Source organism: Oenanthe melanoleuca, chromosome 14 (assembly GCF_029582105.1).
Source record: "Oenanthe melanoleuca isolate GR-GAL-2019-014 chromosome 14, OMel1.0, whole genome shotgun sequence".
In the NCBI taxonomy this organism is placed as follows: domain Eukaryota; kingdom Metazoa; phylum Chordata; class Aves; order Passeriformes; family Muscicapidae; genus Oenanthe; species Oenanthe melanoleuca.
The window spans coordinates 7463373-7486857 of NC_079348.1; the positions used below are offsets into that span (position 1 = coordinate 7463373).

General features: G+C 45.1%; 1 protein-coding gene across 1 annotated transcript; it reads left to right on the forward strand.

Moving 5' to 3' along the window:
- Positions 1-9667: 9667 nt before the first annotated feature.
- Positions 9668-18226, forward strand: TEKT4 (tektin 4). Its single transcript, XM_056503415.1, has 6 exons — positions 9668-10269; positions 11420-11490; positions 13110-13253; positions 14748-14970; positions 16461-16615; positions 17372-18226. Exons 1-6 carry the CDS (start codon positions 9751-9753, stop codon positions 17589-17591), a joined length of 1332 nt encoding a protein of 443 aa, XP_056359390.1. The 5' UTR covers positions 9668-9750; the 3' UTR covers positions 17592-18226.
- Positions 18227-23485: the final 5259 nt, after the last annotated feature.

Here is a 23485-nt window from a genome sequence, read left to right on the forward strand (position 1 = left end):
CCGCCTTTGTTCGGGCTCCGCGCGGCGCTGCGGGACGGGAGGGCACCCAAGGGTGGGGGACAACCAGGTGCGAACCCTCCCAGAGCATCCCTGGGCGGGCGCTGAGGATTTGGAGAGGGATGTGCGGGTTTGGTACCGCTGCATCCTGCGAGGGGTGCGCGGCTCCGGCACCTCCAAGGGGGGTGGATCCCAAAATAAGCGGGGGATGCGCCCCTAAAAAGGGGGATGGAGCCCAAAAATGGGGGGATGGATCCCAAAAAAGGAGGGGATGCTTTCCAAAAAAGGAGAATGGACCCCAAAAAAAAGGGATCCCCCTCCCGGCGCTCCCCCATCCCGTGTGTGTGAGCCCAGGTTGGAGGTAGGAGCGGTTTAATAACTAAGCCCGGCTCTAAGCTCGCAACTCAGTTGCTCCAGGGTTTAACTCCAAAGGATCCCAAGAAACTCCCAGGGATCCCAAGAAACAACTCAGGGGAAGTCCTCACAGACTCCAGCCCTTCAACTCCACTCGGGAAGTTTTATTCCTTGGAATTCCTTGGAATTCCGTGAATGATCTCAGGTTGAGGGGTGCGGGGTTGGGATTTCCATCCGGGAGTGGATGGGATCCCGTCCCCTGGAATGTTTGGAGTTCATTATCCCGCAGCACATTCCATTTGCAAATGCAGCTCCCGATGTTCTTCCCGGTTCGTAACTGGGAATTGATTGGGAAGAGAGCTCAGGCGGCTTTCAAAGCTGAGCCTAATGGGGCTCTGAAAAAACTGGGATCCAGCGGCAATTCCAAGGTTTTTATGGGATGTTCCCAGGTCGGGATGAACAGGGCGTGGCGATTTGAGAGTGGGACACGAAGGGAAAAGCGCCAAGCAGGAGAGAGCGGAATGGAATCCAAGGATGGAATCCAAACATTCCCAAAAATTCCTCGGGATGATCCAACCTGTCTGCAGGGGCTGCTTGTGGGAATGCCACGGGGATAGGAGGGATATGGGATGAAAGATTGGGCTGAAGAACATGGGAAAATCCGAAGGCAAGGGAATCACCAGGATCTCCTTCCAGTTGAATCCTGCTTGAATTCCTTCCCTGGGTCGAATTCCCTCTGTTTCCTGCCCTCTCTGCTGATGTTTTCCATGAAAACTGGGGTGAGTTTGTGGGAATTCTGAAGGATTTGGGGTTTCCAGCTCACGTGGGAGTCTCAGCCACATTGTTTCCCAAGATCTTGGGATTTCTAGCTCTGGGAAAGAGAATTCCAGAATGATGAGGAGGATTCTTTCTCCAGCCACATCCCTGGAATTGTTCAAGGACGGGGCTTGGAGCATCCTGGAATAGCTGAAGGTGTCTGGGTGGGAAAAAAATCATTAATTCCAACCAATTAATTAATCCCAACACAATGGAGTTTACTCTGGAATAAACAGAGCAGGATCTGCCCTGCTCCTCCCAATTCCTTGTGAGATCCTCAGGAATTAAGGGAGGGAATAAATCCTCATGCCAGGAAAGTGGGGGCTCCTTTCCATAACCATGGCAGCTCCGAGGGTGGATTTGGGATGGATTTGGAGATGGATTTGAGGATAGATTTGGGGATGGATTTGGAAATAGATTGGGGAATAGATTGAGGGATGGATTTGAGGCTGGATTTGGGGCTGGATTTGGGGATGGATTCAGCACTCCCAAGAGCATCTTGCTCTCCTGACACCCCACTGGAAAGGTGGGAATTTTATTGCCAGCCTTTGGGATGGGGTCAAGGCACCACTTGGCCCCTCCTTCTCCCCATTCCCATTTTCCTCCACCTTCTGTTTCCCTCTGAAAGTCATTCCCTGAGCTGGAGAGTTTTGGAATGGGAAAATCCAGAAGAGCCCCGCCCACTCCCAGCCACATCTTCCCTCGGGGATTTAGGATCCTAATTAGCTGGGAGAAAAGTGTTTTCCACAATCCCTTTGCACAGGGATTTTCCTTTCCCTTATCTTCCTTTCCCGAATCTGAGGGGACAAAATCACTGGAATTGCTGCTAATTCCTGAAATTAATTCTCTGGGATGCTGATGGAGAGCTGGATGTGTTGCAGGATTCCTCCAGCCCGGGATACATCCAGGAAATGTCGGGATTGATAAATTCGGGATGTTTCGGGAGGAATAATTGAATTTGGGATCCTGATTTGCCTCCTGATCCCTTTTCCATCCCAGAAATTGTTGTTGGCTTTTCCCTTCCAGCCTCAAAGTCAAGTCCAAGATCAGGGAGGGGAATTTGCATCCCTGCTGAAGTTTGGGCTGGAGCAGGGAATGTTCTGGCTGAGGATGGATCAGGAAGGACAAACCAGATTCCAAAGGTGCCAGGGAACAACAGCCGGGGTTTGCTCCTGCTCTGGGAGTCATATCTGGCTCTTTCCATGATTTTTTATGGATCACTCCGGGTTCCTTTAATGCTCTGCTGGTTTTATTGGGATTTATGGCATTCCCACCTGGCCTGGGAGAGAACAGCCAAGGACTGATGATCCTTAATCACATCCCAAACTCCTGGAAATTCTGAGGGATCCGAGGTTGTGGGAAGGAACAGCCAGGAATTTATGATCCTTAAAATCCAAATCTCTGGAAGTTCTGAGGGATCCTAAATCTCTGGGAAGGAGCATCCGGAGGTTTCTGACCCTTCAACACATCCCAAACACCTGAAAGTTCTGAGGGATCCAAAATCCAAATCCCTGGCAAGGAGCAGCCAGGAATTTATGGTTCTTAATCACATCCCAAACTCCTGGAAGTTCTGGCGGATCCCAGATCCCATTCCCGGCTCTCTCCAGCCTTGGGAATGTCGCATCCTGCCTCCATTTATCCTCCTGGAAAAGGGGTTCGGGAAGAGCTGGGAGCAGGATCCCATCTCCATAGATTGTGTGCCCTCTGCTGGCAGCCTCTTTTCCAGGGAAAAACGGGAAAATCCCGCCGGGAAGGATTTGGGGCTGCCCTTCAAATATGGGAAAATCCTTGGATACGATCTGATCCTCAGGGGAATTTCCTTCTGCTCTTCCAAGAGCAGGGGATGAGCTCATGGATTTCCTTTGGATGCTGCAGCAGCTCCTGAATCCCACTCATCCAAATCCCTGGAATTTTCTGCTTCCAAGAGCCCTCAGTACCACCCAATCCCTGAAAAAAAAAAAAAAAAAAAAAAAAAAAAAAAAAAAAAAAAAAAAAGAAGAGGGAAAAGTGGGATTGATGGGATTAATCCCATCACCGGGAGAACCACGACAGGAATGGTTCTAATTCCCTGTTTTCCAGAGAAGCTGAGATGCCCCATCCCTGGAAAAATCCAAGGCCAAGTTGGATGGGATTTGCAACAAACTGGGATTTGGGATGGGATTAACTTTATCCCAAATCATCCAGGGATTTCATGAAACATAGGAAAACCAGGAGAGGGAAATTTGAAGGCAAAGCTGGTGTTTTCCAGGAAATCAATTTTTAAGGGAATTTGGGATATTTGGAATAACCAGAATCGAGCCACCTGCACTTCCTAAATATCCCCTCCAAAGTTCCTTCCCTCATGCAAACTTTGCATTCCTAAAATTCAGGTCGGCACCTCCAATTCCCAGAATTCCACTTCCAAACTGTGATTATTTTTTGGGAAGCTCAATCATGATTATTTTTTGGGAAGCTCAGCACTTCCCCAGTCGGAATTTTCAGCCCAGAATGAGGTCAGGGAACCTTTGGGCCGGGTGAAAAACCTTGGAAAAGTTGGAGTTTATTCCTGATAATCCTCAGGGATGAGTTCAGGGAGGAATTCACCTCCTTGGGCCAGGGGGGAATAAAGTAATTTAATGTCTTGTTGTTATCCAGGAAATTCCTTTGGCCTCCTGGCCTGGATGATGATTTTTTGGGATAACAAGGAAGGAATGAAGCCAGAAAAAAAGGAAATAATCTTTTCCACAGATAATTGGGATGAACTCCTTATCTGGCCTCTAAAAACTGGGAGCAGGAGGGGTCAAATGAGCCCGAATGATTTGGTGATCCCAAAAAATGAGGTGAGAGCTCCAGAAGCTCCATTCTTGGCCATATTATCCCAGTTTTTTTTTTTTTTGTTTGTTTTTTTTTTTTTTTTTTTTTTTGGGATAGAAATGAAGAGACACAGCCCCAGCTCTGAGGGCCACTGGTATTCCTGGGACTTCTCCTCATCCCTTTTTCCTGGGATTTCTGGCTCTTTCCTTTCCCCACTGTGGTCTCATGGAGACACAGAAAGAAAATTCCCAAATATTCCTAGATATTCCTAAATATTCCTAAATATTCCTAAATATTCCTAAATATTTCTAAATATTCCAAATACTGAGGGTAAAATGTTAATCCTCCCATTCCCAGATTTCCCTCTCCAGTCCTGCCCATCCCACTCTGGAATTGTCTGGAATTCCCAGATTTTATTCCCCTGGCCTTGATGAAGGAAGGAATGAGCAGCAGGACACATTGGAGTGGATTGGGAATATTTTAGTTCCAGGTGGGAGTTGTTTGGGATCACTCTGGTTTTGTGGGATGGCTCAGGATTTGTGGGATCACCAGGGACATCCTGAGCTACCTGAGGGGCTGCAGAGCCGGGAATTCCCTCACAAATCCACAAAAAAACAGGAAAACCGGGAGCCTGCAGCCCACATGGGAACAGAATCACCGCTGACCTCAACTCCAGAAGACAAAACATTTCCCATTCCAGAGTTTTCCCTGGATGCTCCAGACCCTGAGGGAAGGACACCTCATCCCAGTAAATCCAGCTGGAAAATTCCAGAAAATTCCCTCTGGAGCACCTCCCATCCCTGCTGCTCTCACCGGCCTCATCCCTGCTGTTCCGGCCTGAAATATTCATGGGAGGCCTCTCAAAGCTCAGCTCAGGCTCTCAAAGCTCAGCTCAGGCTCTCAAAGCCCAGATTTGTAAAGCTTGGCTTTGGCTCTAAAAGCCTGGCTTTGTAAAGCCTGGATTTGTCTCTAAGGCCTGGCTTTGGAAAGCCCAATTTGTCTCTAAGGCTGGGCTTTGGCTCTAAAAGCCCAGCTTTGTAAAGCTTGGCTTTGCCTCTAAAAGCCTGGATAAGAATAAATCTTTGGGAAGGATCCAGAGGCTGAAAGGATCCTCCCCAGAGGGAATTCCAGCCCAGGGAAAAGCGGGATAATGGGATTCCTGTGGGAATGGGGAAGTTGGGAATGAGCTCCCTCCAGGTCTGGGAGGTTCTTTCCATTCCCATCCCACATCCCAAAGAAAATTTGGGAATTTTCCTTTTCTCTGCTTTGTTCTTCTCCTTTCCAGCCTGGCCTCTACCCCAAATTCCCTCTGGAACTGAGTTTTCCAAGATGGGAATGCACAGCTTCCCTAAATTCCCAGCATTCCCAAAGAATTCGTGGCTGGGATTTTATTCAATCCTGGGAACATCCAAGGCCAGGCTGGACAGAGCTTGGAACCACCTGGAATTGTGGAAGGTGTTGGGATGGAATGGAGGAGTTTTCCATTCCAAATATTCCCTAATTCCATGATAACAAAATTCCAAAAAATAACAAAATTCCCAATCTGATTTCATCATGACTCTTGGTTTATGGCTAAATCCATTAATTTCTTTTGGAATTCCCAAATTTGCCCAGCCCAGCTCTGCCACTGGAGTTTAGGAATTATCCCCAAAAAATCCGGATTATTTGAATTTTTGAGGATCAATTATGGAATATTTTTGTCAATTCCCATTCCCACTCATCCCACTTCATCCCAGAAAACCCCTTCCCATTTTCTCCCACAGTTCCAACCACAACAGCTCAAATTCGGGAATTTTGCCTTTTTTGTTCTTTTTAATTAGATTTTCCAGCTGCATTCCCTGATGTTCCCTCTTCCATGGACTTTGCTGCTGGAAGGGAATCCCTGCTCCATTCCCAAATTCCAATCTCCTAAATTCCAGTTGCCCATGACAACCTCTCATTGTCGATGGAAAATCCTCCTTAAAATTCCCTTTTCCTCCCAAATCCAGAATTCCATCTTTTCCCAAGAATAAAATCAGGATTTTTATGTATTTTTGACCTCCGAGCTCTTCCTATTCCCTTATTCCTGATTTTTTTTTCATTTATCCCATAAAATTCCTTTAATTTCCAACGAGCTCCTTGTGCCACTGATTATCTCACGACAAAATAATTCCAAACCTTCTGAAATCTTGGAAAATCACCTGGAAGTGTCCGAACAGGGAGCAGCTCCCTGGAATTGTGCTCCACTCTGAAATATTCCTATTTATCCGTGCATTCCATGAAGGAAAAAATAAAATCGCTGGAGGGGTTCCCTCAGGATTCCCTCCCTGGGTTTTTCCCATTTTTTTTTTATGGAATGCTGACTTGAAACTGGCGGAGTGTGAAATCCTGGCTGGGCGTTTCCATGGGAACCGGCCGGGTTTTCCTGCCGAGGATTCCCGCTGACCTCACTCCCGCTGGAATCTCTCCCACTCTCCGCTTGCCTTATCCCGGTTTTCCCTCAATTTGGATTCCTGATGTTCTCACTCTCCTGGATTTCCCTCTGTGCGTTCCAAGGATGGAGAATTCCTGGCACAAAAAAAAAAAAAAAAAAAAAAAACAACAAAAAACCAAACCAAAAAATTATATATATATAAAACCACCTAAGGCTGGTTTTGCCAGGAAAATCCCCTCAGCTCGGTGGGAAGGAAAGATGGAGAAGGAATATTCCCAAGGGTATGGAATGACAGGAAAAGAGGAAATAGCTTCCAACAATTCGGATGCAGGGATGGATGGGATTTTGGGAAAGAATTCCTGGCTGGGATGGAATTCCCAGAGAAGCTGTGGCTGCTCCTGGATCCCTGGAAGTGCCCAAGGAAAAGCTGGATGAGGATTGGGATAATGGGAAGTGTTGGGGTTGGAATGGGATGAGCTTTAAGATCCTTTCCCAATCCAATCCATTCCAGGAGAGATCCAGGATCATCCCATTTCAAAGTCAATCCCATAATAAAGTGGGATTTTTGGATTAAAAAAAAAAAAAAAAAAAAAAAAAAGATGGAAAAGGGAAAAATGAGCCATCCTGGGAATGATCCGAGCAGGAGCCTCCAGGTTCCTCCTGCAATAGGAAAGCTTTTCCAGGAGGCTCCTCTTGTGCCCTGGAAGATCCTGGGAGGAAAAGAATTCCTTCTTTCCCATAAAAAAATATTTTCCAGTGTTCAATGAAATGTTGGGATGAAAGAATTCCAGTGTCCCTGTCCATGGCAGGGCTGGAATGGGATGCTCCATAAAACCCCATCAAATCCAAACCAATTCCATGAAGGGAATTCCCTTCTCCCATTTTTTTCTGGGGTGTTTTCCCTTCCTGACGCAGGAACAAAAGGATCAAAAGCTCCTTCAGGAGGAGCCATGGAAAGGGCACATGAATAAAGGATGAGCTGGGAGGAGGCGGAAACGCGGGAAAAGCAGCGGAGCCTCGTTATCCCAGATCCCAAAATTTCTCTGGAGGCTCCAGCAGAGCTGAGCTGCTGAATATTTTATAGGTGAGCTCCCGTTCCTTTCCTGTTTTTCCATGTGGCCTCTCCTGAAAAAAGGATTTGCTTTGGAAAGCAAGGAATGTTTCATGTGTGGAAAATAAGGAATTTAATCCAAAGAAATGAAGGCAAAGAGGGAAGAAAGGGAGGAGGGAAAATTCCAGCCTCCCAAATTAAGTTCACTTGGAAATCCTTCTCTTTTCCCAAAAAGGAGGTTAAGGAAAATAATTCCAGAAGTTTTTATTTCAGAGCCATCTATGCGTGAAACAGTTCCAGGAGCACAGTCTGGAGCTGCAGCTTCCAAGGAAAGGGATTTTTGCATCCTCCCCAGTTCCCAAATCCCTGGATTCAGCCATTCCCGTGGGACCCAAGGGCATGGAAACCCCACCCTGCTGTGCCACCTCCTGGGACAAGATCCAGGAATTTGGGAATGTGGCCTTTTCCCCCTGGAGCCGTGGGATTCAGGATCCCACCAAACTCCAGGCACAGCTTTGGCACCAGAGCCAGCAACACCTGGAATATTAACAATCCATCCCCAAATCTCAAATTTCCTGGCCTCGTCCCAAATCCCAACACATCAAATTTTTCCCTTTATCCTGGAAAATCCCCCCTCCAAACACCAGGAATCAAATCCCTGTACTCAAATCCTCCTCCAGCCCGGATAAAAATTCCTCCCTGTGGCACAGCCACATTCCTTCATCCCAAAATTCTCTTGGATGTGCTCCCCCCACCCTTCCCGTCCCTCCACGGCGGGAGCAGCCAGCCGGGAATGTTGGGATTGGGATCGCTCCAGGTTTTTTTTCCTGCTCCAGACGGGGAATTGGAGCTGCGTGGGCGAGCGGCTCCTGCACGGCGGCAGCGCCGCAGGCACGGGAGGAGAGAGCCGGGAAAAGTGGGGATGGACACGGGAAAAGCGGGAATGGACAGGAAAAAACGGGAATGGACAGGGAAAAGCGGGAATGGACAGGGGAAAAGCGGGATGAAGAACACGGGAAAAGCGGGAATGGACAGGGAAAAGCGGGAATGGACAGGGATAAACGGGAATGGACAGGGAAAAGCGGGAATGGACAGGGATAAACGGGAATGGACAGGGATAAACGGGAATGGACAGGAAAAAACGGGAATGGACAGGGAAAAGCGGGAATGGACAGGGAAAAGCGGGATGAAGAACACGGGAAAAGCGGGAATGGACAGGGAAAAGCGGGAATGGACAGGGAAAAGCGGGATGAAGAACACGGGAAAAGCGGGAATGGACAGGGAAAAGCGGGAATGGACACGGGAAAAGCGGGAATGGACAGGGAATAAACGGGAATGGACAGGGAAAAACGGGAAAAGCGGGAATGGACAGGGAAAAGCGGAATGGACAGGGAAAAGCGGGAATGGACAGGGAAAAGCGGGATGAGGGACACGGGAAAAGAGGGATGAGGTACACGGGAAAAGCGGGAATGGACACAGGAAAAGCGGACTAGGGACACGGGAAAAAGCAGGAATGGGAATGGGAAAAGCGGGAATGGACACGGGAGAAGCGGGATGAGGGACGTAGGAAAAGCGGGATGAGGACACGAGAAAAGTGGGATAAGGGACAGAGGAAAATCAGGAATGGGCACGGGAAAAGTGGGGTTAGAGACATAGGAAAAGAGGGAGAAGTGACACGGGAAAAGCGGGAATGGGCACGGGAAAAGCGAGATAAGGGCTACAGGAGAAGCGGGATGAGGGACACGGGAAAAGCGGGAATGGGCACGGGAAAAAAGGGATGAGGGACACGGGAACACCGGGATGAGGACAGGAACACCGGCATGAGGATGGGAACACCAGGATGAGGGAACACCGGGATAAAGGAACACGTGTGTCCCTCCCCTCTCGCCATGAGGATCAATCCATCCCTGATCCTTTCATTAGGCGGAAAGCTGGGAAAGACGGGAGGGGCAGGAGGGAGGGGGCGGGCTCTTTTCCCTTTCAGAAAGGTTTGTGCTCCAAGCTCTCCATCTTGTTGCCCGCCTCTGGACACGCTCAACGTCCTTCCTACAGTTCCATGAGGGCATCCCCGGCCGCCATGACACCTCCCTCACGCACCTTCCCGCCTTTCCCGTCACCATAGCAACGAGCCGCCGTCACCACGGCAACGAGCAGCGTGGGGGGCGGGCGCAGGCAGCACTTCCACCAATCAGCGCCGCCCTCAGCGCCGATCCGCTCTCTGATTGGTGCGCGCTGCTGTCCATCATGCCGCGGGCCCGCCCCGCCGCTGGTTGCCGCGGTGACGGGAGGACGCTGTTGCGGAGCGGGGAGCCGCGGACGCTCCGCCATGGCGCAGCCCGACGAGCCGCGGCCCACGGTCGTTCCCTGCCGCCCGCTGCCCGCCAGGATCTGCGATGTGGTCCGCAGCGACAGGCCGCGCTCCTGCTGCGGCATGGCCATGGCCGGCTACCGCACCGCCAAGTACCAGCTGCCCGAGTGGCACCGCCGCAACGCGGGCGTCTACTGCAGCGCGACCGCGGCCAGCGAGGAGGCGGAGCGCGGCCGCGCCGAGGCCAAGCACCTGACCAAGTATGCGGCCGCCAGCGCGCAGCGAGCCCAGGAATACTCCAAAAGCACCCTGGGCCAGCGGCTGGGCGACGTCCACTTCTGGAGGATGGAGCTGCAGAAGGAGATCATGGAGCTGGACGCCGAGACCAACCTGCTGGCGGCCCAGAAGCTGCGGCTGGAGCGGGCGCTCGATGCCACCGAGGTGCCCTACGCGGTTGTCATCGATAACCTGGAGTGCCGGGAGCGGCGGCAGCCGCCCGACCTGGTGATCGATGAGGTGGAGAGGCAGCTGCTGCAGGTGAGCGGGGCCTGGTGCTGACAGCCCTGCCGCTGCTGCCCTGTCGGCGACAGCCCTGACATTGCTGCTATGTCAGTGACAGCCCTGACACTGCTGCCCTGTTGGTGACATCCCTGTCGGTGACATCCCTGCCACTGCTGCTATGTCAGTGACAGCCCTGCCGCTGCTGCCCTGTCGGTGACATCTCTGACACTGCTGTCCTGTCGGTGACAGCCCTGCCACTGCTGTCCTGTCGGTGACATCTCTGACACTGCTGCCCTGTCGGTGACAGCCCTGCCACTGCTGTCCTGTCGGTGACATCTCTGACACTGCTGTCTAGTCTGTGACAGCCCTGCCACTGCTGTCCTGTCGGTGACATCTCTGACACTGCTGTCCAGTCGGTGACAGCCCTGCCACTGCTGTCCTGGCACTGCTGCTGTGCTGGTGACATATCTGTCACTGCCACCCTGTCTGTGACACTCTTGGCACTGCTCCCCTTTTGGTGACATCCCTGCCACTGCTGCCCTGGCACTGCTGCTCTGTTGGTGACACTCCTGGCATTGCTTCCCTGTCAATGACACTTCCAACACTGTTCCCCTTTTGGTGACATCCTTGGTACTGTTTCCCTTTCGGTGACACCCCTGGCACTGTTCCCCTTTCGGTGACATCCCTAGCACTGCTCCCCTGTTGGTGACACCCCTGGCACTGCTCCCCTGTTGGTGACATCCCTGGCATTGCTCCCCTGTCAGTGACACCCCTGGCACTGCTGCCCTGTTGGTGACACCCCTGGCACTGCTGCCCTGTTGGTCACAGCGCTGAAATGAGGATCAGCAGTGAGGAGGTGAAACTGTGGCTGCTGGAATTGTCCCCTGCAATTCCTGGTGCCCTTTCCTGAACCCCTGGAGTCACTCCAAGGATTTTTTTTCCGAGTCTTTGCTGTGTTTAAGAAGTTTTTCAAATCACTCTGAGAAGTGATCCAGTTTTTTCAGCCTCCATAGGTTTAGAGCTGATTTCCCTCAGGATCTGGTGACTCCAAAATTCCAAGTTTTACCATAACAAAGTGAGAATAGATAAGGAAATTTAAGGATTTATCCACAAATTTCTCCTCAGGATTGTGTTTTCTGCTCTGAATCCAGAAAAATTCCAGGGAATTCTCCCTGTTTTTCTTTAGGAAGCAGATCTTATCCGGGATATTCGGGATCTTCTGAAAAGAACCATCATCCAAGCTACCACTCAGATCAGGTAAAACATTTCCCAGGGAAAAAAATTCCTGGGATAAAGGTGGGTACAGATCTCAGGAGCTGTGGGAATTCCATTTAAATCTGGAAATCTCTGGATTTTTAGTAGATTTAAATTTCCCTGCTTTCCAGAACTGTGTTGGATTTGTTTTCCAACACTAAATTCCAATGCTATAAAAATATTCTCTGGATATCTTCTTGGGAATATCTTTGTGTCATTAAAAGGACTTTTGGGATCAAAGGAGCTTTCCAAGAGGAATTTTTTTTTGCCACCAGATGTCAGTGTGAACTTTAAATCTGGAATTTTTGAGTGTTCCTTGTCATTCCAAAGGATTATTTGCTTGAAATTTCTAACAAATCCTTTGGAAAGGTGTTATTGTGTCCTAAAATCCATCAATATAAAGGAATCAACTGCTGGGAACTTAATATTTTAGTTAAAAAAAATCCTTTAATCTGCCCTTGTTCTACCTGATAAAAGAAATATTGTTTTCTAAAAAGTGGCTGTAAATGGCAATTAATACAAAGTAGGTCTGTTATATTAGTTAGACCATGAGAGGAGCCTAATGAGTTTAATTTGGGGGGTTTAATTGTTTTAAGATCATTGAAGCTCCATTTTAGTCCAAATTTAGCCCCATTTAGTCTCATTTTAATCTTATTTTAACCCCATTTTATTCCCATTTTCCAGGAGAATTCCCAATTCCTTGGCTGACAGTGACACCTGGTGTTATCAGCTGATAACAACCTGCAGGAATTTGGAATTAGGTTATAATTACCTGAGCGATATGGGACTCTAATTAACAACAAAGCAGCAATTTTAACTTGAATATCATTCCATGGGCAGGGACTTCCACAATCCCTGGCCTTGGACACTTCCAGGGATCCAGGGGCAGCCACAGCTTCTCTGGGAATTCTATTCCAGAGCCTCCCCACCCTCATATTTGAATTTTCCTCAATATTCCATCTCCATCAGGCTCCACTTCCAGGCACCCTTACACTGGAATTTTTTCCCAATACACCAGAATTTTTTTCCTAATATTCCATCAAAATCAGGCTCCTCTCTAAGCACCATCACATTGGAATTTTTCCCAATATCCCATCAAAATCAAGCTCCTTTTCCAACCACCCTCACATTGGAATTTTTTTCCCAATACAATGGAATTTTTCCCAGTACATTGGAAGTTTTTTCCCAACACACCAGATTTTTTTCCCAATATTCCTTCTCAATCAGGCTCCACTTCCAGGCACCCTCACAATGAAATTTTCTCCCAATATTCCATCTCAATCAGGCACCCTCACATAGGAATTTTTTTCCCAATACACCAGAATTTTCCCCAATATTCCATCAAAATCAGGCTTCTCTTCCAGGCACCTTCACATTGGAATTTTTCCCCAAATCCCATCTCATTCAGACACCCTCAGACTGGATTTTTTTTCCAGAATTTTCCCCCATATCCCATCTCAATCAGGCTCCTCTCCAGGAGCTGGCGCTGGGCGGGAGCGTTTGGGATTTTCCCGCCCACAAGGAATTTCAGGGCGAGCACAAAGGATGGAGCTGCTCTTCCCCAACAGGCTTGGTTTGGGAATTCTTTTGCTTCCTGCTGAGCTGTGATCCCAATTTTCCAGATCCAACCGGATCCAGAAGGAGAACTGCGAGCTGGACTGGTCGGATAAGGTGGAGACGTATCACATCGACGAGAAGTGCATCAGCTACTGCCCCGACAGCACCAACATCCAGTCCCACCCCAGCTCCCTCAAGTTCGAGGAGAAGTGAGTCCACCCCAGGATCCTCCTTCCAGCACACCTGGGACACTCCAATCCTGCTGCTGTGAATCTAGAGAAGGGCAAAAAATGCAACACAGGCTTGGCCCAGAGAGCAGGAGACATTTATTGTAGAATTAGGCACATTTTTATAGACTGGCTCGCAGAACCAAGGATAGGATTAAGCTCAGTGGTCCAAGAAAACACTTTTACCAAAAAGTCACATTCTCCACTCACTCCTCCTGTCCACAAGACCAGGTGTTAGAGTTTGTTATCAATTCTTTCCATTCTGTTTTCCTTTGACTAGCTTGGGAAAACTCACCCTGCTTTTTTCCCTGACTCTCATCATCCTCCTCATCATCCCAGCTGGGATTGGGTGGGAAGAGCTTTGAGGCAGCTCCATGGTTGTGCTGAATGTCCTACATGGAATATTTGGGTTGGAAGTTCCTGAAACTTCCAACTCATCCAGTTCCAGCTCCAACATCTTCCACCATCCCAGAGTACTCCAAACTTCATCCTTGGATCCAGGGATGGGGCAGCCACAGCTTCTCTGGGAATGATTTATTAGATTTATTATTGATTTATGAAAGGATTTTTATGAATGTATTCAAGGATTTTTATTTATTCAGGAATTTTAATGAATTTATTTGAGGGTTTTTATTGTTTTATTAGAAGATTTGTGTTGACTTATTGAAGAATTTTTGTGAATTTATTTAAGGATTTTTTAATTGATTTATTAGAATACTTTTATTGATTTATTCAATAATTTTTATGAATTGATTTGATGATTTTTGTTGATTCATTCGAGGATTTTTGTTGATTTATTAGAAGATTTTTGTTGATTTTATTAATTTATCTGAGGATTTCTAGTTATTCAAGAAGTTTTATTAACTTATTCAAGGATTTTTATTGATTCATTCGAGGATTTTTATTGATTCATTCGATAATTTTTGTTGATTTATTAGAAGATTTTTTTATTAGAAGGATTTCTATGAACTGTTTTGACGATTTTTTGATTAATTAGAATATTTTAATTCACCTATTCAAGAATTTTTTATGAATGGATTTGATGATTTTTATTGATTCATTCGAGGATTTTTATTGATTTATTCAAGAATTTCTATGAATTGATTTGCCGATTTTTGGATTAAATGGAATATTTTAATTAACTTATTCAAGAATTTCTATGCATGGATTTGATGATTTTTATTGATTTATTCAAGAATTTCTACAAATTCATTTGCCGATTTTTGGATTAAATGGAATATTTTAATCGACCTATTCAAGAATTTTTATTAATGGATTGGATGATTTCTATTGATGCAAGAATTTTAAGGAATTCATTCAATGAATGAATTTTTATCAATCTTTCCAAGCATTAACCCCGTTCCTCACAAGAAATCCCCACCACAACCAACCACAAACCAACACCCCGTTTCCATGGCAGAGAGCCATTTTTTAAGGACGAAATCCCCATTTGGGTGCCATTCCTGGTTCTTGCAGCGCCTCCACGCCCAAATCCTGGGCGGAATTCAGCCACGACAGCATTTCCAGAGCGGAGCAGGAGAAGCTGGCGTCGGTGCAGCTGCGCTCGCTCATCAACAACATCATCCGCGACGCCTCCGAGGACCTGCGCATGCAGCGAGCCGCGGCCAACCAGGCCTTCGACAGCCACTGCCGGCAGCTGGACGAGGCCAAGCTGCGCCTGGAGCAGCACCTGGAGCAGGTGGGACCCGGGAGTTTATGGGATTCATGGAATTCTGGCCACAAGGGTTGGTTTAGTCCGCGTCGGGGTTGAGTTGTTCTGCGTTGGGTTGGGGTTTGGTTGGGGTTTCGCTTTAGCTCTTGGTGGTTTTTGGTGGGATGGAGTTCAACTAGACGTTTAATCCTGATCTAAACACTAGAACAGGTGAGTTAAACTTCTAATCCTGACCTAAATCCTAGAACAGATGGAGTTAAACATTTAATCCTGACCTAAACCCTAAAATGGGTGGATTAAACTAATAAATCCTGACCTACACCCTAGAAAGGGTGAGTTAAATATTTAATCCCGACCAAAACCGTAAAATAAATGAGTTAAACATTTAATCCCGACCAAAACCGTAAAATAAATGAGTTAAACATTTAATCCTGACCTAAACCCTAGAACGGGTGAGTTAAATATTTAATCCCGACCAAAACCGTAAAATAAATGAGTTAAACATTTAATCCCGACCAAAACCATAAAATGGATGAGTTAAACATTTAATCCTGACCTAAATCCTAAAACAGGTGAGTTAAACATTTAATCCTGACCTAAACTGTAAAATGGATGAGTTAAACTTCTAATCCTGACCTAAACCCTAGAACAGATGGAGTTAAACTAATAAATCCTGACCTAAACCCTAGAAAGGGTGAGTTAAACATTTAATCCTGCCTTAAACCCTAAATCAGATGGAGTTAAACTTTTAATCCTGACCTAAACCCTAAAACAAATGGAGTTAAACATTTAATCCCAAACTAAACCCTAAAATGGATGGAGTTAAACTAAACATTTATTCCTGACCTAAAACTTAAAATGGATGGAGTTAAACATTTAATCCTGACCCAAACCCAAAAACGGCTGGAGTTAAACATTTAATCCCAAACTAAACCCTAAAACTGGGTGATCCCAGTTTTTAGGTAGTCCTGGGATCCCAGGATTCCCAGATTTTTCTGGAATGGCAGTGAAGCCATTAATAATACTAATAATAAAAATAATAAAATGTAAATAGATGTGACATTAGTTTTTTATGTAGAAAAGCTGAATTTTTATTGTATATCTTATATTTTTATAGAAATATTAGCAGGTATTGTGTTGAATTGATTAATTGATTGAAATTTAGTTAATTGGTTGGCAAATGGCTTGTGTGCATGTTTATTAAATATTTTTAGCTTTGGATAGTGGATATATTTTTGTTTATTGATTTTTATGGGATAGAGTTCTTGTTGTTTTAGGTGCAACTTACTTTTCTTCATAACAATAGATTGTTATGTAAATTGATTTTTATTTTTATGATTTTTTCATGGGAATGAACAATTGTATTTAGCTGAAGTTGTAGATTGAAGCTACGATTTTATAAGACTTTATTTTGCAAGATTTTTACCTATATACAACAACCAAGAACAGATATTTTTGGGGGGATGATGTTTACTATTTGAATTTTATTTTTTTTTTCCTTGGAATTTCCTCTGCAGATCCTGAAGGATATTGGGGAGGAGGAAGCCAACATAGTGAACCTGAAAAAAGCCATCAGGGACAAAGAAGCTTTCCTGAAAGTGGCTCAAACCAGGCTCTACGACAGATCCTTCAGGCCCAACGTGGAGCTCTGCAGGGATGAGCCCCAGTTCAGGTCATTAAATCTAACCCAATTTAGGCAATTAACCCCAACTTAGATAATTGATCAATTCCTCCAAGGCTTCTGTTCTATCCCAAAGGGATTTGGGGCAGTTTGACACCTTTTTTTTACTTGATGACTTTGAATTTTTTTATTCAAAGTCAAAAATAACTTTTTGATTCTGTAGTTGATCTAATCTTTTCTTGGATTTTTCTGAGGTCTTCTCTGGATGAATTTTTGATTTTGTAGTTGATCTTTATCCCAAATCCAACCTCTTGGATCACCATTCCCTGATTTTTCATGACTTAACCCAATTCCATTGAGATTGATCTTTATCTCAAATCCAATATTTTCTTGGATTTCTCTGAGGTCTTCTCTTGATGAATTTTAGGTTCTGTAGTTCATCTTTATCCCAATTCCAATCTTTTCCTGGATTTTTCTGAGGCCTTCTCCTGATAAATTTTTGATTCTGTAGTTGATATTTATCCCAAATCCAATCTTTTCTTGGATTCCTCTGAGGTCTTCTCCCGATGAATTTTAGGTTCTGTAGTTGACCTTTATCCCAAATTCAATCTCTTGGATTTAACACCATCCCCTGATTTTTCATGATTTAACCCAATTCCTTCCAGGTTGATCTTTATCCCAAATCCAATCTTTTCCTGTATTTTTCTGAGGCCTTCTCCTGATAAATTTTTGATTCTGTAGTTGACCTTTATCCCAAATCCCATATCCATCCCCTGATTTCTCATGACTTAACCCAACTCTTTCCAGGTTGGTGAGCGAAGTGGAACAACTCACAGTATTCCTGGAGGCCCTGAAGAGAAAACTGATAGAATCAGAGCAGAACCTGAAGAATCTGGAGGAGACCAGGATGAAGCTGGAGAAGGAAATTGCTGTGAAAGCCAACAGCATTTTTATTGACAGGCAGAAGTGCATGAGCAACCGAATTCGCTACCCCGTGGACCTGGAAGTGGCGAGTTACAAACAGTGATTTCTGTACTCAGCCTGGGGAAAAACACAATTCCTTCTTTTCTATTGAGCCATTGGCAAGTGTGGGGAAAAATCTGTGAGCTTTCATATGGAATAAATTGAGAAATTATACATTTAAGTGTTGTGTTCACTCAGTTTTCTTCTACTGGGGTTAAAATCCTTTTCCTTTCCTTTCCTTTCCTTTCCTTTCCTTTCCTTTCCTTTCCTTTCCTTTCCTTTCCTTTCCTTTCCTTTCCTTTCCTTTCCTTTCCTTTCCTTTCCTTTCCTTTCCTTTCCTTTCCTTTCCTTTCCTTTCCTTTCCTTTCCTTTCCTTTCCTTTCCTTTCCTTTCCTTTCCTTTCCTTTCCTTTCCTTTCCTTTCCTTTCCTTTCCTTTCCTTTCCTTTCCTTTCCTTCTCCCATAAAACTCATAAAAACAAAGTTTAAACCATCTTAAAAACAATTTATTCCATCTGCAATCTCTCCATAGCATGTATGCCTATTCTGGGGGATTCTATCCTAATAATTTATAGGAGTGAGTATTTATTAAGAATAATAAGAAATAGGAGTGAATATTTATTAGGAATAATCACAATATCCAGGTGGAAATAAAATATTTATAGCTTGAAATGAGAACAATAAAACTGGGGATCGCCCTCAGCAAGGAATTTAAGCAGCTCAGACATTATTAATAAAATTCTCCAAAGTTTCCACAAATTTTCCAGGTTTGATGCCAATCTGGCTTTGGAAAACACTCCCAATCCATGGCACCTGCTGAGATGATTCCAAGGATTTTTAACCTTCAAGGCAATTAATTTTATTTTTTTTTTCCAAGAAAAGAAAAGAGAATTTGGCCAGCTTGGGAATGCAATCCTGAATTTTTACTTCAGCACCAGGATGTGGGATGGAGCTGGTGCTGTTCTGGCTTTTCCCTGGAAGCAAAGCCTGTGGATGAGCTGTTATCCATAATTTTATCCATAATTATCCACATCAGCTCCCCCTGCAAATGCCACAGAGCCATTATTGGGCCCTTGTTAAATGTGTGACGTGTCCAAAACCAGGGAAAAATGACCAGACAAAAATTCCATCATTTCCTGTTTTACAGGGATTTTTAACTTTTACAAAACAGCTTCTCAATGGGGGGAAAAAATTCCTTAAAGGCAAAACTCCCACAAAAAAACCAGGCCAGGGACATTTTCAGAGCCCATTAATGAGGTGTGGTATGGGAATTCCTGGGATTTTGTGTTATCAGAGTTCAGGATTATCCAGGAATTGCTGTTCCTGCTAAAAGCTGCTCCTGTTCCTTTGAGAATGCCACCAAGGGCTTGGGATCCAAGAGTTTGTGTTTTCCTTTGGGGTTTTCATGGATTTCTCCTCATGATTCCATTTGATAGCCTGGATGTTGGATCCTGAGAGAGAAATCCCAAAATCCTGGAATGATTTAGGTTGGAAGAGACCTTAAAGCCCATCCAGTTCCAACTCCAACACCTTCCACAATCCCAAGATTTTCCAAACCTTGAACATTCCAAGGATGGAGCAGCCACAGCTTCTTTGGGAATTCCATCCCAGCCCAGAATCCCTTCCCAAAATCCCATTTAAACCTTCCTTCTTTTTGTTTAAAGCTGCTAAATATATTTATAATTTAGAATTATTACATTTTATAGTATTATGACTGAAGGGAAAAACGTGGAGCAACCTTTATCCTGTTTTTCCAGGATTCCAAGCAGTAAAGTTTTGCTCCTGCCCCTCCCAACCAGCAGCACTTGGAAAAAGGGAAACCTCAGCGTGGGAAACCTCAGCCTTTAATCCATAAAAAGTGAAAAAATGGGCTGGGAAAAAAGAATTCAAACATCCCAACACATTTAAACAAATATTCCAGCAGGTTTATACAATATCTCAACACATTTATCAAATATCCCAACACGTTTATCAAATATCCCAACATTTATCAAGTATCCTGACACATTTATCAAATATCCAAACATTTATCAAATATCCTGACGCCTTTATCAAATATCCCAACATTTATCACCCTCTGCTGATAAGAGGGATTTTATTCCCAGCCTGTATGAAAGTTGACGGGGGAAGGGTTGGGAAATTTTGGTAAAACAGCTCCATTTTTTCATAAAATCGAAATGGTTTGGGTTGGAAAGGACTTTAAAAATCTTAAGAATTCTGGTTTTTAGGAGCATTGCTTCTGATGGGGTGAAGTTTATCCCATTCCCACCTGCCAAGGGCAGGAAAATGTTGGGAAAACCAAGAGAAGGATCCCAGTGCAGTTGTGCCCCACAGGGAGAATCCCCATTCCCTTCTTCCCAAACCATTTCCCTGCTTTCCCTCTGCTGGTTCTGGTTGTTTTCCCACTTTTCCCACAGGGAGCTGCGGTGTCAGTCCCCGTGATTCAATTCCTGGGGATAATTGGTCTGCAGGGAAAATGGAATGAAAAGTAGGGTAGGCAGAAATGAGATTATTTTCCAGGCTCCATTTAACTCGCTGTGCCGTCGGAGCGCACGGATGTTCCCGAGGAACGGGCAGGGCCCATTTGTCTGCAGGGGAAATGTTTCATCCCTGGGAAAACAGAGCCAATTTGTCAGATTATTGTAATTATTTTAGACTGGACCAGCTGGAGAGAGGGGAGCTGGGAGAATTAAAAATTCAGGAAAAGCGGTGAGGAGCTGGGAAAGCTGCAACCCCAGGGATGAGCAGCTTTGGGATGGGGTTGTGGGGCTTCAGATTCTCTTCATCCCAAAATTTGCATCCATGAATCTTCCCTTTCCCTTTCCCTTTCCCTTTTCCCTTTCCCTTTCCCTTTCCCTTTTCCCTTTCCCTTTCCCTTTCCCTTTCCCTTTCCCTTTCCCTTTCCCTTTCCCTTTCCCTTTCCCTTTCCCTTTCCCTTTCCCTTTCCACTTCCCCTTCCCTTTCCCCTTCCCTTTTCCCCTTTCCCTTTTCCCCTTTCCCTTTTCCTTTCCCTTTTCCCTTTTTCCCTTTTTCCTTCCCTTTCCCAGCTCCAGGCAATGTCTCACCTTCCCAACCCACCCCATTCCCTCCCTGCTCCCACTCCATCCTCAGATTTCAGGGAACATCTGCTGGGATGGAGCTATTCCACAGGTGGAAAAAGGAGGGAATTAAATAAACACCAGGAGCTGGGAATAAATTAAACCTCATTTGGGATGATGTCTCCCAGGGAATGAATAAAAATGGAACAGCAGAAAATCTGCCAGGGAGGTAAACACAGTGTTCCAGTCGTGTTTTCCTGGTGGGATTTGCCAGAGGGAAAATGATCCTAAATCTGGGAAGTGCAGGGAACAGGGATCCCATTTCTGTCTGCAGGGATTGGGAACTGAGGGAAAAAGAAAAGGACAAAGGGATTGGATTTTCTGTGATAATTTTAGGGAGAAATTAACTCACAAATCAAACTTTTCCCTCATTTTATTAAAATGGGAGCAGGGAAATGGGAAGGGTTTGGAGTTTCCAATCCCAACTGATTTATGGCTCAGTTTGAGAATTTTAGGAGTGGAATTCCATCATCCTATTCCTATGAATAGTTTTCCTGTTTGTAGGAATAGGAAATGCAGAAGGAAAGCTGGAGTGATGCAATTCTGCTCCCAAAATTCTCCAACTGAGCCATAAATCCCCGATTTTCCAACTCTTCTTTGATCTCAGGTTTTAACAATGCCAGAATAAATTTCCAGCTGGTTTTGCTGCTCTGCAAGCTCTGCTGCTGCTCTGGAGAAGTGAAGAGTTTTTCTAGGAAAAGACCAAAATTCCTCTTGGAATTAGGATTTGCTGCCCAGCAGGATTCATTTGAGGCCACAGCCTCCTCTACCACACCAGAGATTCTTAATTCAGATCAGGAATTTCTCCTCTCTCCCACCATTTCCTGAAGGAATCACAGGTTGAGAATTTAATTTTGGTGCCATTTTTGAGCAGATTTTTTAATTCCCACCCCAGAAGAAATGGCAGGAAGGAGCTGCCACCTTTTCCAAGGATTCCCACGCGGGCAGGGCAGGAATTTCTGGTGTTTTCTTTAAATATTTCAGTGTTTGCAAGCTTTAGCAGATTTTTTCCAGCAGGTGGCAAAGGATTTATTCATGGAATTTTCCTCACCCACATTCCTGCTTTGCCTTCTCGATCCTGAGTTTCTCCAGAACCAGGAGAACCTTGGAGCTGCAGCTTTGGGATCAACCATTTTCCAGAAAAAAATGAAGACAGAATTCCTGCCTCTTTTCCCAAATTTTGCACCAAGCCAGTCCTAATTTTGCTTTATTTTCCGGAATTTATTTTTCTGGAATATCCAGAAGCTTCCTTGGCTCTTGGATTTTCCCAACCAGACCATCCTGCAGCCACTTCAGGGTTATTTCCATGGAATTTTTCCATGGGGTTTGGTGAAGTTTTCTGCTCTTTGATGATGGGAAAGAGAACCCAGGGAAAATGGATTTGTCTCCCAAAACCACCTGGGATTTTGGTGGATTTTCCCAACTTCCCTTTCTGTTTTAGGGGAGAAAATTCCCTGATTTTGCTGCCACAGCTGAAGTGAATCATCCCAAAAAAAACCCAAACAAACAAAAAAAACCAAATCCTTTTTTTTTCCCTCCTAAAAATTCTTCCACTCAGCCCAAACTCCTTCCCACAAGCAGAAATTCTGGGATTTGCCAGTGGTGTGGAGCAAATTCCCCAAGATTCCAGAGCCTGGGCTGGGCCTTGGCTCTGGGTCTATTTTTAATCTCCCTCCAGTTCCAAAATATGGGATAAAACCCCATTTTTAGGGTAAAAAGGAAGCATTAAAATGTTATTTTTAGCACTCAGGAGTGGATTTAGTTGAAGAATTCCATCCTTATTTATTTCCAAGAGGGATTTCAAGGATGGCTCCCAAAAATTGGCTCCTCCCAGGGATGGAGGAGGCAGAGTCTTATCAGCACTCCCAAAATATTAAAAATCTCCTTTATTGTGTCCTGGGAAGAAGCAGGAGAGGGTTTTTCTCCTGGAATTCATTCTTCCAGTGGATCTTTCCCAATCCAGAAGGGGTCACTAGGAAAAGATTGACATTCCCATAACTCTAATTCCAAGAGTTTTGGGTCCTTAGGGATAAAACCACAAATATATATATATATATTTTTTTTTTTTTTAAATTTTTTTTTTTTTAATTTCCATAAATGGGATTCTGAGGGATTTTGATAAGACCTGGGTGTTGTTATATTCCCAAGGAATATTTACCAGAGATTTTCTCTGCAACTTGAAAATATTCCCAAAAATCAGCACCTGCAATTCCTGAGGAGAAAAGCAGGAAAGCAGAAGTCTTTTGCTCCAGGGAATTCTGGGAGCTTCTTTTCCTTCTAAACCCTTTCCTTCATTTTATTCAGAGTCTGTCAGGGTAGAAAATGTTTTCCAGGAATTTCACCACGTTTCGGAGGTGTTGGGAAGAAGGAATTCCAGAAATAATTGGATTTTTCACAAGTTCCAGTTCTGCTTTGTGTGGGAGAACAATCCAAGGATCTCGGGAATTGTGAGGATTTCAATGGATTTATTCAAACCTTGTGTGAAAAACCATTTCAGTGTTGGTGGTTGGCACCTCAGCCACAATCCACGATTTTTAGGGAACAATTCCACCTGGGAATGAGTTGCTGGAAGCAATTAGAAGTTCTGGACTTGTTTGGAAGTGGAAAAGTTCAACGGGATTTAAAGTCACTTTGGGGGGAATGGAGCAGGAATAAGGTTTCAGGATCAGCTTTTCCTGTAAATCCAGGGATTGGAAAACATGGAATTCAGGCCTGGAATAAATTCCTGCTGGGAGTGGGAGCTGGGGGGGGAAATGAGGCCAAAAAAAGGAATTTGGGGCGTTCCGAGTCTCTGCAGCACCACGGAGAGCGGCAGAACAGGAACGGGTTCCCTCCTAGGATGGGAATTTGGATGGATGGGAC

Excerpts from the sequence above, each read along its gene's own strand:
- TEKT4 (XM_056503415.1), top strand. The coding sequence starts at position 9,751 with ATGGCGCAGCCCGACGAGCCGCGGCCCACGGTCGTTCCCTGCCGCCCG. Across the intron at positions 10,270-11,419 it reads TGGAGAGGCAGCTGCTGCAG|GAAGCAGATCTTATCCGGGA; the intron begins GTGAGCGGGGCC and ends GTTTTTCTTTAG. Across the intron at positions 11,491-13,109 it reads CAAGCTACCACTCAGATCAG|ATCCAACCGGATCCAGAAGG; the intron begins GTAAAACATTTC and ends CCAATTTTCCAG.